General features: G+C 48.1%; 1 protein-coding gene across 13 annotated transcripts in view; it reads right to left on the bottom strand.

The window, feature by feature from the left end:
• LOC126539500 (uncharacterized) overlaps positions 1–13,984 on the bottom strand; it is a 184,970-nt gene that overhangs the window by 95,401 nt on the left and 75,585 nt on the right. For 10 of the 13 annotated variants that reach the window (XR_008614270.2, XM_055075444.2, XM_055075435.2 and 7 more), the window contains exons 2-5: positions 8,179–9,561; positions 6,079–6,267; positions 1,210–1,278; positions 200–289 (exon numbers count right to left, since the gene is read on the bottom strand). Coding sequence is in view for 12 of the 13 variants with exons in the window: in XM_055075444.2 (XP_054931419.1) it covers positions 200–289; positions 1,210–1,278; positions 6,079–6,267; positions 8,179–9,561 (1,731 nt within the window). In the remaining variant the exon portion in view is untranslated. The remainder of the gene's footprint in view (positions 1–199; positions 290–1,209; positions 1,279–6,078; positions 6,268–8,178; positions 9,562–13,984) is intronic. The other 3 variants (XM_055075445.2, XM_055075437.2, XM_055075443.2) reach the window with 3 other exon arrangements.

Genomic DNA, 13,984 nt, shown 5'->3' with positions numbered 1-13,984 from the left:
GCTCACATCACTAATAAGCTCTAGAGCTTTTGAATAATTTCGAAAATCGCTAGACTTCACAAAGGATCCTTCATTCCTGGCCTATGACAACATTATTTGGCTGGTATTACCATGATATTAAGTAGACTCTGGATCCGTCCTGGTTTCTCTAATGTCAGCACATAACACTGGGTTTCATTGCGAGACAACGAGGTCGTACCAGAGACTTGATGTCAATTCCAGTGACGGCGATCTCTCTGAAGGCTTCGGCGTCCACAGTGTCTTTTCCGGACGATATGTAAACGTCCTTCTGCGTGCGGTACGGCCGTTGATGAGGCGCATGAGCAGCCGAAAAAGATAACACTCAGTATCAGGCACGGGAGCTACAGAGTTCTCTAGAGCTACACCGTTCTCGTCTAAGCGACACTAACGACTTTTCTGTCTGTGCTTCCTTGGCATGTTCAACACCAGAATTGTGCAACGTATATGTTACCAGTCGCATTCCTATTGCGCACTGACTCCGTAGCGCCGCGTGTTCTTATCCTAGGTGTACAAGAAACGCTTTAACGTCTAATTGCCCATAATATATAACTGCGCATGCGCCGAGTGAAGCATAATGGCGAACCCTCAACTTCAATAGATTCTGCTTCCACTTTCTAACATTTCAAGGAATAATTTTACCTGGGACACGACAATGTTAGTTTTCGCAATATTTGCTATTCGAGACAATGACAAAAGCGTGGTAGAAGTCAAATAAGCACCGAAACCTTTTTAGGCGATGTTAACATCAAAATATTAAGAGACCTTGTTCCCAATTTGCTGGTGCGCTTCTTGTCACAGCAAGCTTGTCCCACTAACGGCGCCACCGGCCATGGTTGAGATTACGGCAAAGTATCGCTGCATATGCTGAAGCTTGTTTCTCGCACATAGTTTTACCACGAGAGACACGCCTACATCATGTACTTGCTGTTCGGAAAAAAAAAAATACTACTACACCGCCATTGGTTGGGCAAACTGTCTAGCAAGAAAGCAAGTTTTTACAGCTATGGAAAGGGTCTAGTGCGAAAGGACTGAAAAAATTCCGACGTACATGCGTTCAAATCACGAGCAGGGAGCACAAACAATTCGTGGCACAATACAAGAAGAAAACAGGCAAATTAGCGAGGTGAATTTAGCGCGAAAATGACAAAATACAAAACAAAACAGAACAAAAGAAAAGGTCGTGCTTACCAGCTTCGATACTGACACGGGGCATTCGATTTCGGGTCGGTAATAATCGTCGTCTGTGCCATTAGTAAGCTGTTAGAAACGAAAGGTCAAAGAGCATAAGCATGCGTCAGTGTATTAATTTTTTTTATATTCTTGGGAATGACGCATGACTAAACGATCGTGGCTTGCGAATGTTCCGAAGAGATGACACGGGGAACACGATATCACGTGTTTCTCTCAAGGGTTCGGAAAGAGCAAGCTTTGCGTACTCAGCCAAACCGTACTTCCACATTCAAACGCATATGCGATACGGAGAAATGTTCCCACCAGGCAACAGTTCAAGGAATTTGAATGACATTTGTAGCGTTTCGCTTAAATTGTAGGGACTGTTAGGAGACGTTTTCTTAAAGGTTAGGGCTACAAGCATTTTCCAAGAAATGCAGAAATTATCCAGAACAAAAAGAAACAAGAAGAACTTAGCACTTAGAAACATGAATGAATACATAACATAATTCTATAAAGTTTATCTATGAAAGTGTTTAAAACGGACGAAGTGTAACATTTTCGAGTTCGTGTAATATTGTCGCTTTGTAAACATAGGTTTAAGAATAGCCGTAGTGAAAAATTATTGTTGTATGTTACAAACAACGATAACATGTCGATTTCGTCAGTTGTAGGGGTCCTAAAAGTTTCACTATGCATAATCTTCGTATCTGTTTTTCTTGAGGAGTTATGAAGCTGTATACTTGGAGATTCGCTTAATTTTGCCGATTATGAGCCAATATTAGCACAATTTATGCGCCCACTCAAAAAAAAAGGAAAACCCGTAACCAATAATCGCTAGAATTTAACGTTTTCTTTTAAATGAAGGAATAATTACTTTACTCCGTTAGGTCATTGCTGACTATGAATGACAACATTTCTGCGTTTCACATGCGCGTGAACGGGGCAGGTAATTAGTGCCAAAGCTTTCTCTTAATTGAATTCGTAGAGAGACATTCTCAGATTTCGTATACTGTGATAACATCTTCAGTAACAGTATTCGTTCAGTGAAAGGTATCTGTATAGCGCAAGAAAACAGACACAAGAAGAAACAAAGACAAAGACAAGCGCTTGTCTTCGTCTTCGTTTCTTATTGTGTCTTTGTTTTCTTGCGCTATACAGACTCCTTTCAATGATGACTGACCAACAAGCCCACATCGCCCCCCTCGTCGGTTGCGTTCAGTGACTTGTTGTTTAGGCGAAACAAACAAACAAACAAACAAACAAACAAACAAACAAACAAACGCTACAATACGATGCACGTGAGCGGTCCGGCAGACGTTGTTTATTTTTATAAACACAGGACCCTTGACGCGTTCTGGAAATGTTATACGGGCGACGTGCAGGGAAGCTACACTCGCAGGCCAATGCTTTCGCTTCTTTTCGCTCGCAACCACAGCGTCACGCCTGCTCACAGCTCAGGTTCCGATCACGCACGAAACGCTGAAAGGTTGCCGCGTAGCAAAATGCCAAATGCTATTCCAACTTGTGTCGTCACTGCCACACGCGACAAGCAACACGGAAAGGGAAGCACTCTCATGCACACACTGTAAACACACAAACCCATGCTCTAAATGGAGATTTAGAAAAGAAATAACTGATGGTCAAGCAGGTACGGACAGACACTCACTTACGTCGTGCATGGTCGTCCCTACTCCCGGCCTGACGCCCATGATAGGAGGGGAACACGCGATCAAAGCAATGCTCATAACAGGTCGCGATGACAATTAAAAAATAAAAAATAAAGGAAAGCGTATTCAATCATAATGTGATAGGTTTCGCATGTGGCGTCGAAATGCGGGGAAAGAGAGAATGAAGACAGTGAGCTATATAGACTGGGAGAGGGGTGGAAGGGGCCTGTCGCATCGAAACCGATTACGGAGCGGAACACGGCGCTCAAACGGGGGCTCTCCGAGATTCTTTCTTTCTTCTTTATTTCCCCCCATTATCCGCTCGATTTTGGCTTGGCTTTGGCTTCGCGCCGCGGCTCACTGGCTCGGAAAACGTCGGGCGCCAGTCGGCGGACAACAGCGATCCATCAAGTTGCGCGTCTACTCGAACAAAGGCGAGCACTCGGCGGCAACAAAACGCGCGCCGAGTGCCGACCACGTTGCTCCGTGGCGCGCGCTTGGCGACGCTTTGTTGGGCGCGTATGTGAGGCTCCGTTACAAAAACGGTGCAGCATCGCCGAAGCATTGTATGAAACAAAAAAAGGGAGTACATCGGTACTTCTGCTTTCATAACACTCGTGAAATCTGTGAAATACAAAGCACGCAATAATGTTTTACGTTATTGCAGATGAGAAATTGGAACGAGAGGAACGCTATACATTATGTCAAGTTTGGGAAATTGCAAATCGTTGCGCCGTCTGTGAGTGGAAGGATAAACTGAACGCCAGACCAGACGACGTCTCGTCAACAAATGATAGCTAGTTTTTTGCTCGTACGTATAGCATGTACTATCAGCATATATTCGAAGGCAAAGAATTCGTAAGCTATCCCTATATATGCCTTGTTCAGTCGCCAAATTAGTCTGCATTTGCAACAGTGGCTCCATTCACACATCAAAACGTACACTTGGGCCTACTCGACGCTTAGAAATACGCTACAGAGCGATGACACGTCACACTTCTATGTACGTGATCACGCGTAAGAGGTGTCATGATCGCTTATTTCCTCTTCGCGTTTCAATTTATGCTCTTGGTTAAGTTGCTTACGACACGTAAAAAAAAAAAAAAGAAAGATAATGAGGTTATAAGTGCGAAAACCAAGCTAACTACGGTAGGCAGCCGGATATAACTACCACGAAAACTCCATAACAGGGGCTTCTGAGTGACGTCGGCCTTATTACAATTTTGGCACGTAATGTGGCGTTTTCCTTGTCTTTCGAGGAATTCTTAGACTATTTGAAGACACAGCCGAACTGCAATAGACAGTTAAAGAAGATGCAATGTGCTTTCGCCATGCATCCACGCTAAATCGTAGAAGAAATACGCCTGCGCTACTCACGATTTTCACTGCAGCAGTATGATACCAACGCTACATGTATTTCGAGCAAGAGAGAGAGAGAGAGAGAGATAGCAAAGAGAGGAAAGGCAGGGAGGTCAACCAGACGAGCGTCCGGTTTGCTACCCTACACTGGGCGAAGGGAAAGGGGAACGGAAAGAGAAAAGCGGGATAGAGGGAACACTATCTTATTTCTATTTCTAGCACTATTTCTAGCAATATTAGTAGAAAACTGTATGGGTGTCAGCAGAAGTTTTCGCAGTACTGCACGCTTTCGGAGATCGGCTTGTAGAGAGAGCGCCGCGCGCGAGGCTTTCCCGCATTGCTCGAGCAATGCTTGCGGGCGTTTTTTTCCTCACTGCCATCACTTGGCGCGCTCGCGCGCGTTAAGTTCGCGGGCATTTTCGATAGACCGGAGCGTGGGGAAATTGGTGTTTTAGCACGCGGCGTCGGATATACCGCTCGTGTCAGACCATCATGCCGGCCGGGCACAGCCGAACGCCCGCGCCACTTCCATTCACTCCGTGTAACGTTTTCTCGCGCCTCGCCGAACGTCAATCGTGGGAAGACAGCAATCACGCCTTCGTGAAGCGGCGTTTTCTGTTGAAGTATATACGCAACAGGCTGCCTGCTTCAAGTAAAGCTTGGCGAGAGTACAAGAAAGAAAGAAAGAAAGAAAGAAAGAGAAAAGTAGAGAAAGAAGAGAAAACGTAGGTAATGCATTCACAAGTTCCGCATTTCTGGCACCGTTGCACCATAATACCAGGTGGGATACTGTACGTGGTGTCAAGGCGTGACTGCTGTCAATAAAAACGGCTCGCCTTTCTGCCCTTTCTGAAAGCTACAGTTCTCGCTGATATCGGTCGTGCATAGCGCTCATTGTGGGCTATTGCATCGGTGACGTTTTGACGCCTGGCTGTTTCGTGATCGAATAAGTGGAGTTTTAAAGCCGTATGTCATGATGACGACGTAAGACGGCTTCGATTCTCGCCGACCAAGCAAAGTGTACGCTAAATGAGGTCATGCGATTCCGTGACAGTCTAGCAAAAGGTATGCGACTATTATCTTGTCAGTAGCATTATTTCATCGAGGATGTATGAAATGACAGCAGCTTGTTACATGTCCGGCATCGCGCAACTTGTAAACCGATGCTACTACTAACGCGCAAGAAGATATTGGTAAGGCACGGACGCAGATCGGAGAGGGAAATGAGTGAATAATCTATACAACCGCTATCGCTTTGAATGTTCCAACCAGATATCATATTGCTGTGCTATGGTGAGAGAGATAAGGATACACATTTATTAGGCTGCAGGTCCGGAGTCTACATATTGGTGGAGTCGTCCGGATCAAGAATTCTTTATAGGCTGTAACAAGACTCCACCTTGTTTGTCGTAAGCTGTTAGGGCGAAGCGATCCATTCGCTAACAACTAGCCCAACTTTGTGCCTTAACCATTCGTTCCAGAAGAAGGGTCGGACTGATAGGGCGGTGACGATGTCCTGTAGCATACAATGGATGTGGAAATTGGCTAACAGCTGATGCTACGTGTTGGGATAGTTCTGGCAATGAGAGCAGCAGGGACTTCCCAGAAAGTTTAGTAAACGCTCTTTAATGTGGGCAGTGGGGAGAGGGTGTTTGCGCTGTACGGATAAGCGTGGCGTCTGTTTTGCTAAACATGCAAGATGGGGAAGAGAATAAGGTTGTGTTTTCTCGAAGGTTTTCCAGCCGAGTGAGATGGTCACGTCTGCTATCGGACTTTCATATAATCCTCGACAGGAGGTGTAATAGAGAGCGGACTAAACCGGAATACAAGGCACGCCAAAAACACAGCCATAGCCCACCTCGGTCTTATCGGTCACGCCGTTGAGCCCATCGTAGGCACCCTTGCCAGTGACCACCTCGGTGTGCGAGTCCAGGCTGGTGGTCGAGGTGACGCTGGACTGCTGCAGCGTGATACCGTCCTTGCTGCTCGTTCGGGCGCTGGCCACCACTCGCTTGCTCTTGGTGACCGAGGACTTTGTAACGCCCGCCTGCGTCGCAGTGCGCGCGTCGAGGACTCAACGTCAGAGAGAACCCACGCGACGAACGCAACTGTGACAATCAAGATCGCGTATTAAGCTGACCAGGAAGGCCAGTTGGTTGAAATTTATCGCGAACACATTAAAGCAGTACTGACAGGACAGTTTATAGACCCATCATTCTTCTTCGGCTTGAAGTAAAAGCTTGACGATAAGTAAAACCTAACCCGCAGAAGAAATGCTGGCAAGCGTATGAGTGCCCCAAATAATTTACTAGAGTAAGTGGTGTCTAAATTCCTTTCTTCGAATGACGCGCCGCGGCCCATCAGCCAGTGTGCCGTCAGGTATTTTAAAGCCATTTCCCGCATTTTGGGTGCTTTTGATGGAGAAAAAGGTTATCGAAATACGATTCCTAGGCCGATTTTACAGATTCTCGGAATGCGGTGTAGTCTTTCTCTACCGATAAGCGGTTAGCTATAGCTGTGAGGTCACGGCATCCTGGTGCGATAACTTCAGCTCGGCGTCGCCACCCGAATATCGTTTTTAAGTTTCTTGTTTTTTTTCTTAGCTTGAAAAGCCCTTTATTGCGGTAAGAACGGTTGTTTGGCGATTGCACAAGCGTAATTTACTGCCGCAGATTAAGTTTAATCTTTAGTGTCCCTTTGAGATATCCATGATATACTGTACCCTATTTCTTTTGCCTGGGTATGACAAGCCAAAAAGGAAATGCATTACGGCCCGACCTTCAGCGCCATCTGTATAAGCCAAAAAAGGTCTGCCAAAAATCAAGGCGGTTGCCCGACGAGGTCACCATCACTGCTGAAGGGTGGAGGAAGAATTAGGCCACCGAACTGAGCTCTATGTCCCCGGAAAGACCATTTGTCTCTGCTGAAAGCAGATAAGCTGAAATCATATAATTTCTCCGTTTACACAACCGTTGTAAACGGCCGCTGGTGAGGCTCTCCTAGGACAGAACTGGCGACACTCTTATCGAGCGACATGTTTTCACACTTCTTGATGATCTCCCTCTCCGCTTTTTTTCAACAAATGGGGCTAAATATCAGCTTGCACCACTGCATAGTTTTCGGTTAACTACTTTCTGGGTTCTTAACAAATACGAAAAACAATTATTCCCAAAGAAACGGATGCCTTCGGAGGATTTAGAGCACTGAGGCATAGGAATTTCGGGACGGTCCACATAATTTCAGACTCTTGGTCACAGCCAAGCCTGGGTGCATCGAAAAATTTCTGCATTACCAGGATCACCGACGTATATATTTCTGGCTGTGGCGTTACAGACAGCTTGACGTGACGCGCCACATGCCAAAGTGGAGCTCGATGCGCAGCTCGGGCAGTCTTGCTGTATATGAGATTAGAACAGGGGCACAGATGTTTAGTGTTATTCATACTTTCACATGGCGGCCGATGGCACGCCATCTACGAGAGCAAAACTACATGGCTTCAACAGGAAGCTGCTTGGAGAGGAAGGCTATATTGCAAATATTGACAACTGACGCCCGCGCTACATGATAGACCATTGATCGAGCACTTCTATGGTCGTACACCCTTACACATTGGGCAGGGTTTAAGAAATTACTTGTTATCGTCTTATGGTTCACTGCAGTTAGGCACATGGAACTCTCTGAAAACTTGTATCGCCATAGCTAACACCAGTCTCGGTTGTACCACCGAGATCATAGCGAGAACTTACGAGAGCCTGTTCGGAGTAGCCATTAACTGCTGCCGTTCGTGTACAGAAAAGGACCGTCATTGAACTCTCTCAACAATGATATTAGAAGCATCTCAGTCACACAGCATCAACAGCGGCGTTCGTGCAGAAGCGGGGTAACGCACATTAGAAAATGAGCAAGCTGCGCCGATTAAGCGGGCAAGAAGCATTGAGCCAGGAACTGGTGGACTTACAGGCGTATACTCAAACTCATCTTCACTGCTCTCAAGCTCTGGCGAGTCAGCCACCTCTGCCGTGTCAGTGGGTGAGCAAGCCAACACAGGGGTCGTGCAAAGATTGTTAGGGCTACGCGCGGTGTCAAACGCCTCGTCGTGGCACTCGGGAGACAGCGGGGTGCTGTTCCGTCCTTGGGGGCTTCTCAAGATGTTGGCGTCCTGTTGAGCATTCAGCGGGCTGGCACACGCCACCGTCTCCACGCTAGTCGTCCTCGACGACGTGTCCATGTCCGAACTCATGGCCGACGACGTCTCTCTGGACATCTCGGGCACGGGGCTGGTGAAACTGTTGTCCTCGACGTTGCAAACAGAGTCCTCTTCGTCCTCCGGCGTGCTGACCACGTAATCTACAAACTGACCATCCTGTGGCAGGTCGGCGCCTTCCCCAACGAAGCTGGCCAGCTCCTGAACGGCGCTGCTGACTCCGCCAAATCCGTCATCATTTACTTCCTCTTCCTCCTCCGGTATTGCTTCCGGTCGGGATTCACTTTCCTCTGGTGTGGTCACATGGTAAGCGAAGCTTACTGCTATGGGCTGTCCTCCTGCCGTGCCGTTAACCCGTGCTTCGGAACTGCCCAAGCCTTCGTCCAAAGATGAAGTAGAGAGGTCAACGATTTGCACCGAACTCCCGCCCCGCCGACTCTCATCTCTCAGGGGTGGCGTAGGCGTTTCTTCCTCGTCAACTCCATCCTCTGGAAGGTTAGCCAATGGAGAGCCGACCACGTCCTCCTGTTGTTCGGGAGGGCTACTACCGGGTGGCCCGCCGTTCAGCGGACTCGAACTCTCCGGGTTGAGACTGGACGATGACTCGGACGCGTCCACGGAGAGATCGACCTCCCGAGAGTCGTCCTCCGACTTGGGGTCGGTGAGGTCAAACTCGTCCTCATCCTCCTCGAGTATGTAGGCTTGGTGCCCTCCGGGTGACGTAGTCACCGTCACTCCGACGAGAAGGTCCGGCCTCTGGTCCGCGCCATCGCGCGCAATGGAGTCGTTCAACGTCGTCTCGCCTCGTTCGTCCTCTGCCATCGCGTCGTCGTCTTGAACCGTACACGACGTCGATTGCACGTTATCCTGCAGTTCCTGCAGTGATTCTAGGTCCAGGAGGTAGGACTTTGGGTTGTATTTGTAGTTAGTATCGTTAGCAATCTCTGGGGGTTCGTTAGCAAAGGGAGGGTCCTCGGGGGACGAGTCGACAAGGTCGACAGGGGGTTTTGCCTCGGTAGGGGAAGACAACTGGAAACTCATTGGATCAAAGTCAAGCGTCAGGGGTTCATCCAGCAAGATGCCATTCACCGGAGACTGTGGGTTACTCACAGAATCGGCCACGTCTGACATGGTCACCTGCAACGACACAGAAAGAAGAGAGCAGCATTACTCAAAAGATATTGATAGGCTAGTTGGTGAGCCATGATATGGAAGCAGCGCGCTTACATCTGACACGTACACGTACACATAGAAAGGACATATACCCAGGCGCTTTAGGAAGATTAGCAAGAATTCACATACGGAATGTTCACGTCAAAATAAATGAAGGGACACAAAGCGCCGACACAATGGTACATTTTCAATTTTTGCGGCGTCTATCACAGCACGCAGCTGATTGAGCTGCCTTTGTATTGGACGACAGATATCCACCACCCAAACCATTTTGTATAGCTATCGTCACCATGTGTTACGACAGTGTCATTTAGCCGTACTGATATGCATTTCTGCTGCTGGTGCGCATGTGTTTTGCTGATAGGCATCAGCTGACAGCAGAAAGGTTACACGTTGTTTCACTTAACCGCGCGGCTACTTTCGAAGTCCTAAGCTTAGTTCTGAGCCAATACTTGGAGGGTGATTGCACGACACATGTCAGAAAGTCGGAGGTTTTAAACCACAGTGACAATAACCAATGATGAGAAAGAGAGAGCTATACCGTAGATCGTAAGTGACGAAAATACGGCAGGGAAAGCCATACGTCCGTGCCGAGTTCTAGCCTTGAGACGAATAGAGACGCCAATTAACCGCGACCCTCAGGATATAAACGTCGCGGAGAGGCGTTCACAACGTTCCCAGCTGAAACAGCGACAACCAACAGTGGGCGAAGGCGCTTCGGACAAAAGGCTCAATTCTTCCGCTCCCGAGAGAAGAAAGAGGCTCGCACCGAAGGAGCGCCTCGCCTACCGGTTAACAAGAGGCAGAGAGAGAGAGAGAGAGAGTTAGCAGACGCCAGGGGAGGAAATCGTTGCCAAGAAGAAGACCCGCCGCTCTGTCAGTGGAAGAGGCCCCGAGCATGCAATACAAACGGGCCGTTGGGGGGTGAAGTGGAAGGAAGGAGGGTGTGCCGTAAGCCGGGGCTTCGAGACCTTTCTGCTGTCCGGATCCTGTGCGAGGATAAAATTAGAGCACACGCCCCAACGCTTTATTTATTTATTTTTTTTTTGCCCGCGCAGCCTCTCTGCTGTGCCTGCGCTCACCAATCTCGAAGACTTCGGGCCTCTTGCGGCACGCTTCTCTCTCCGTGGCTTTGGGTGCATGCACGCTTTTCTGAATTATTTGTCTTCTGGGTCCGATGCGCCACTGGTGACGTCATAAACGGCTTCGCAGGCCGTCTTCTGAGTGAGCACCAGTTAAATACACACAAGTGCAGACATCACGAATCAATTCGCCGAAGCCATTTGATGTAGTAGTCCTATGACGTCCATATAGATAAGTGCATATCAGGAACGGCCACCAGCAACACTGATTTTCACAGCGCTACTTGAAGTATGCTTTGTTTCCCTGAAGTTGTAGCTTTAGTCTTTCGTGGACGCCTGCTTAGTGATCTGCTTCCTAATGACGCACGAACTGAAAGTTATTAAACGCCAAGTTTCCAAATCTTGTCATCTGTCATGATAGACAAACCACTGCGTCAGGATTAAGACACGGACAGCCGTTTCAGCGCTAAACGGGCCCGTTAATTAGTTGCTCCAATACCACTGCCGCTATAATCCAGAGGGCCGCAGTACAATTTAGTGGTAGACTTACAGTCTAGTGGTAACACTTATAGGAGTTCCACCAAATGTGCACGTCTGTAGAGAGACATGGGGATGGTGGGACTCGCGTGTTCGCAAATTTTTGTCAATCCCGTTCAGGCAGCCATGCCCTCAAAAATTCCCCCGCGTCAAAATTGCGATTTCTTTCTTGACTCGATGCAAGAAACCTACATCGCAAAATTCGTCGGCGTCGAATCATCCGTGATACGGGCAACGCAGCTATAGGTAAACCACGGAAACTCCGCAGTTGACTTCAAGTTATTAGACATCGGCTGATGGCTTCGCAGCCGACTTTCGATTTATTAGTCGTCTGCTTCCGGCCCCAGATCTGCAGATGTCACGGGCGGCTTCGTAGCAACCTTAGGGTATCTTGGTCATCGCCTTTTCGCGGAACGCAACTATAGACGTCACGAATGACGCACGTCTTGGGAGACGACGCTTCACAGGGAGGTGTAACGGCTGCCACCACGTAGTGTGTGCGTACGTAACAGCAGTATTTTAGGACGACACCATTTAGTCGACGCGCTGCAACCGTTACCGTAGGAGATGGGCCATCGTCACTCGCCCTGCCGACTTAGGAGCTAATTATGGGTTACACTTCCGAAGCGTTCGGTCTCTTGGCGCGTTGGTTTGCGTTGCGAGACGATGACGAGCGGAAAAACGGAAGTGCAACCTTGGGTTGCGCTTTGAGTTCAGTGAGGCTGTCACGAGAATGAAACAGTTATTTATACTTTGTACTAGGCACTCCTGACGGCTGGAGCATGCTCTTTGTTGTGCCTGTTTACGTGCACTAGTGCGCACGTGACTGAAATAGGCCTGCCGGACAGCGAAATACTGAACCACCATCAAGCCAGGGCCTTTCTCAGTGATCATGCATTGTGACACCCCATGACAAAAAAAAAAAAGAATGTAAGCGAAACGCAGCGTACACGCTCGCTGTGAAGACTTTCATCGTCTGGTTAAACCGTTAGGCTTAGACAACCAAGTTCGCAAGCAGAGCGGCATCCCGAACTTGAAACAAGCATGCAAAATAGTTCCCAGCTTGTGTTCAGCCGACGTTCTGGACAAGTTTATCGATGTGCTGTGAACCTTGTGCAGCTCTAGGCTGGATACTCATCGTCCCCGCACGAATTGTGACAGTGCACATTAGGATGCCTAAAGTGCATTCAGTTCATAGGCGCGTCTTGCTCCCAGTGTTACGAGTTAACATGAATGGCTTCCCGTAATCTAGTTTTCAGCGGCCCCGCCATAACGATGCCTGCTGCAACTTAACTGGCCGTAAAATCTACGTACTACAGTTGAAGCGCACCATGCAGCCGTCCTGCAGAAAGGCACGCGAACATAGCTTTGTGGACGTCATGAAAAAGCTGCTTCCACTCTCTGCAATGTTTTAAGGGTCCCTTAAATGTAACTTCAATGTAAAGTCGTCTTTAAGAGCACAGATAAGCAAAATTAGGACATTATAATACGGGCACTTAACCTTTTGTATACCATGAACCTATGATTAGCTCAAACAAATTTCCGCTTTTCAGTTTTCTCTAGTATCTTCTAAATGAGATTAACCCTGTAGCACCAAAACACAGTTACACGTAAAGCAAAATTAAAAGTTTTCGCGTTTATTTGTAGCCATGGAGAAAAAAAAAAAACACGGAATGTTGATTACAAGGTGATTAGTATATTAATTAATTATTGTTAATTATTAATTATAGTTATCAATTCGTTTTCTGCGCTATTGACAATTGCAGACTTCTCTCCTGATATCAAGAACGCTACTATATGCAGTGCTTCGAGGGCGTGGGATCTAATCGTGGCCGTGGCGGCCGCATATCGATGAGACGAAATGAAAAAAAAAAAAAAAGAAAAACCGCCCGTGTACCGTGAAGTGCGCTGCGCGTTAAAAAACTCCAGGCGGCAGTCAAAATTAATCCGGAGTCGCCCACTACGGCATGCCTCATAATCTAATCGTGATTTTAGCACGTAAAACCGCAGGATTTTATTTTTTTGATGCTTTGAGTTGCGCGTGCCTAAATAATAACCTCGAGGTATCAAAATCAGCGCATAGCATAAATGAAACATTGGGAACCCGCCATGGTTGCTCAGTGGCTATGGTGTTGGGCTGCTAAGCACAAGGCCGCGGGATCGAATGTCGGCCACCGCGGTCGCATATCGATGGGGGCGAAATGCGAAAACACCCGTGTACTTAGATGTGGAAGCATGTTAAAGCACCCCAGGTGGCCCAGATCTCCGGTGTGCCCCACTACGGCGTGCCTCATAATCAAATCGTGGTTTTGGCCCGTAAAACTCCATAATCTAATCTAATCTCATCTCATGGAAACATTGGGATCCGCAGAGTTAAGTTGAACCTTCGCAAGCTTGTTGCACGCTTCTCGCGATGCATCCAGTGCAGTTGCCTCGATATACAAGACAAAGCGAGCCTCCCTTCGTACTCGGATGGTGCCTCCGCTCTATACAGAACGTGAGAGCCAGGAACGCACACACGGGAGCGTAAGCACGAAGGCGAGGGAGACAGGGCGAAGAAACTGGCAAGTAACGACGTTTACGCGTCAGTGATTTTCTTGGTTGCAGCGGAAACAGTTTCCGGACAACTTTATCGCCGGCCAGGGCCGCGGGAAAGCCGGTCGTGGGCACGCTCGTGCGCACCTCGTGCCCAGCGCCGCGCTCTGGTTGTGTCGCGAAATTGCGTGCAATGGCCGTCCCAAACATCGCCTCGTTTTATGCCGGGGCCC

Source organism: Dermacentor andersoni, chromosome 11, assembly GCF_023375885.2.
Source record: "Dermacentor andersoni chromosome 11, qqDerAnde1_hic_scaffold, whole genome shotgun sequence".
Classification (NCBI taxonomy): Eukaryota; Metazoa; Arthropoda; class Arachnida; order Ixodida; family Ixodidae; genus Dermacentor; species Dermacentor andersoni.
This window is presented reverse-complemented; position numbering and strand designations above follow the sequence as displayed.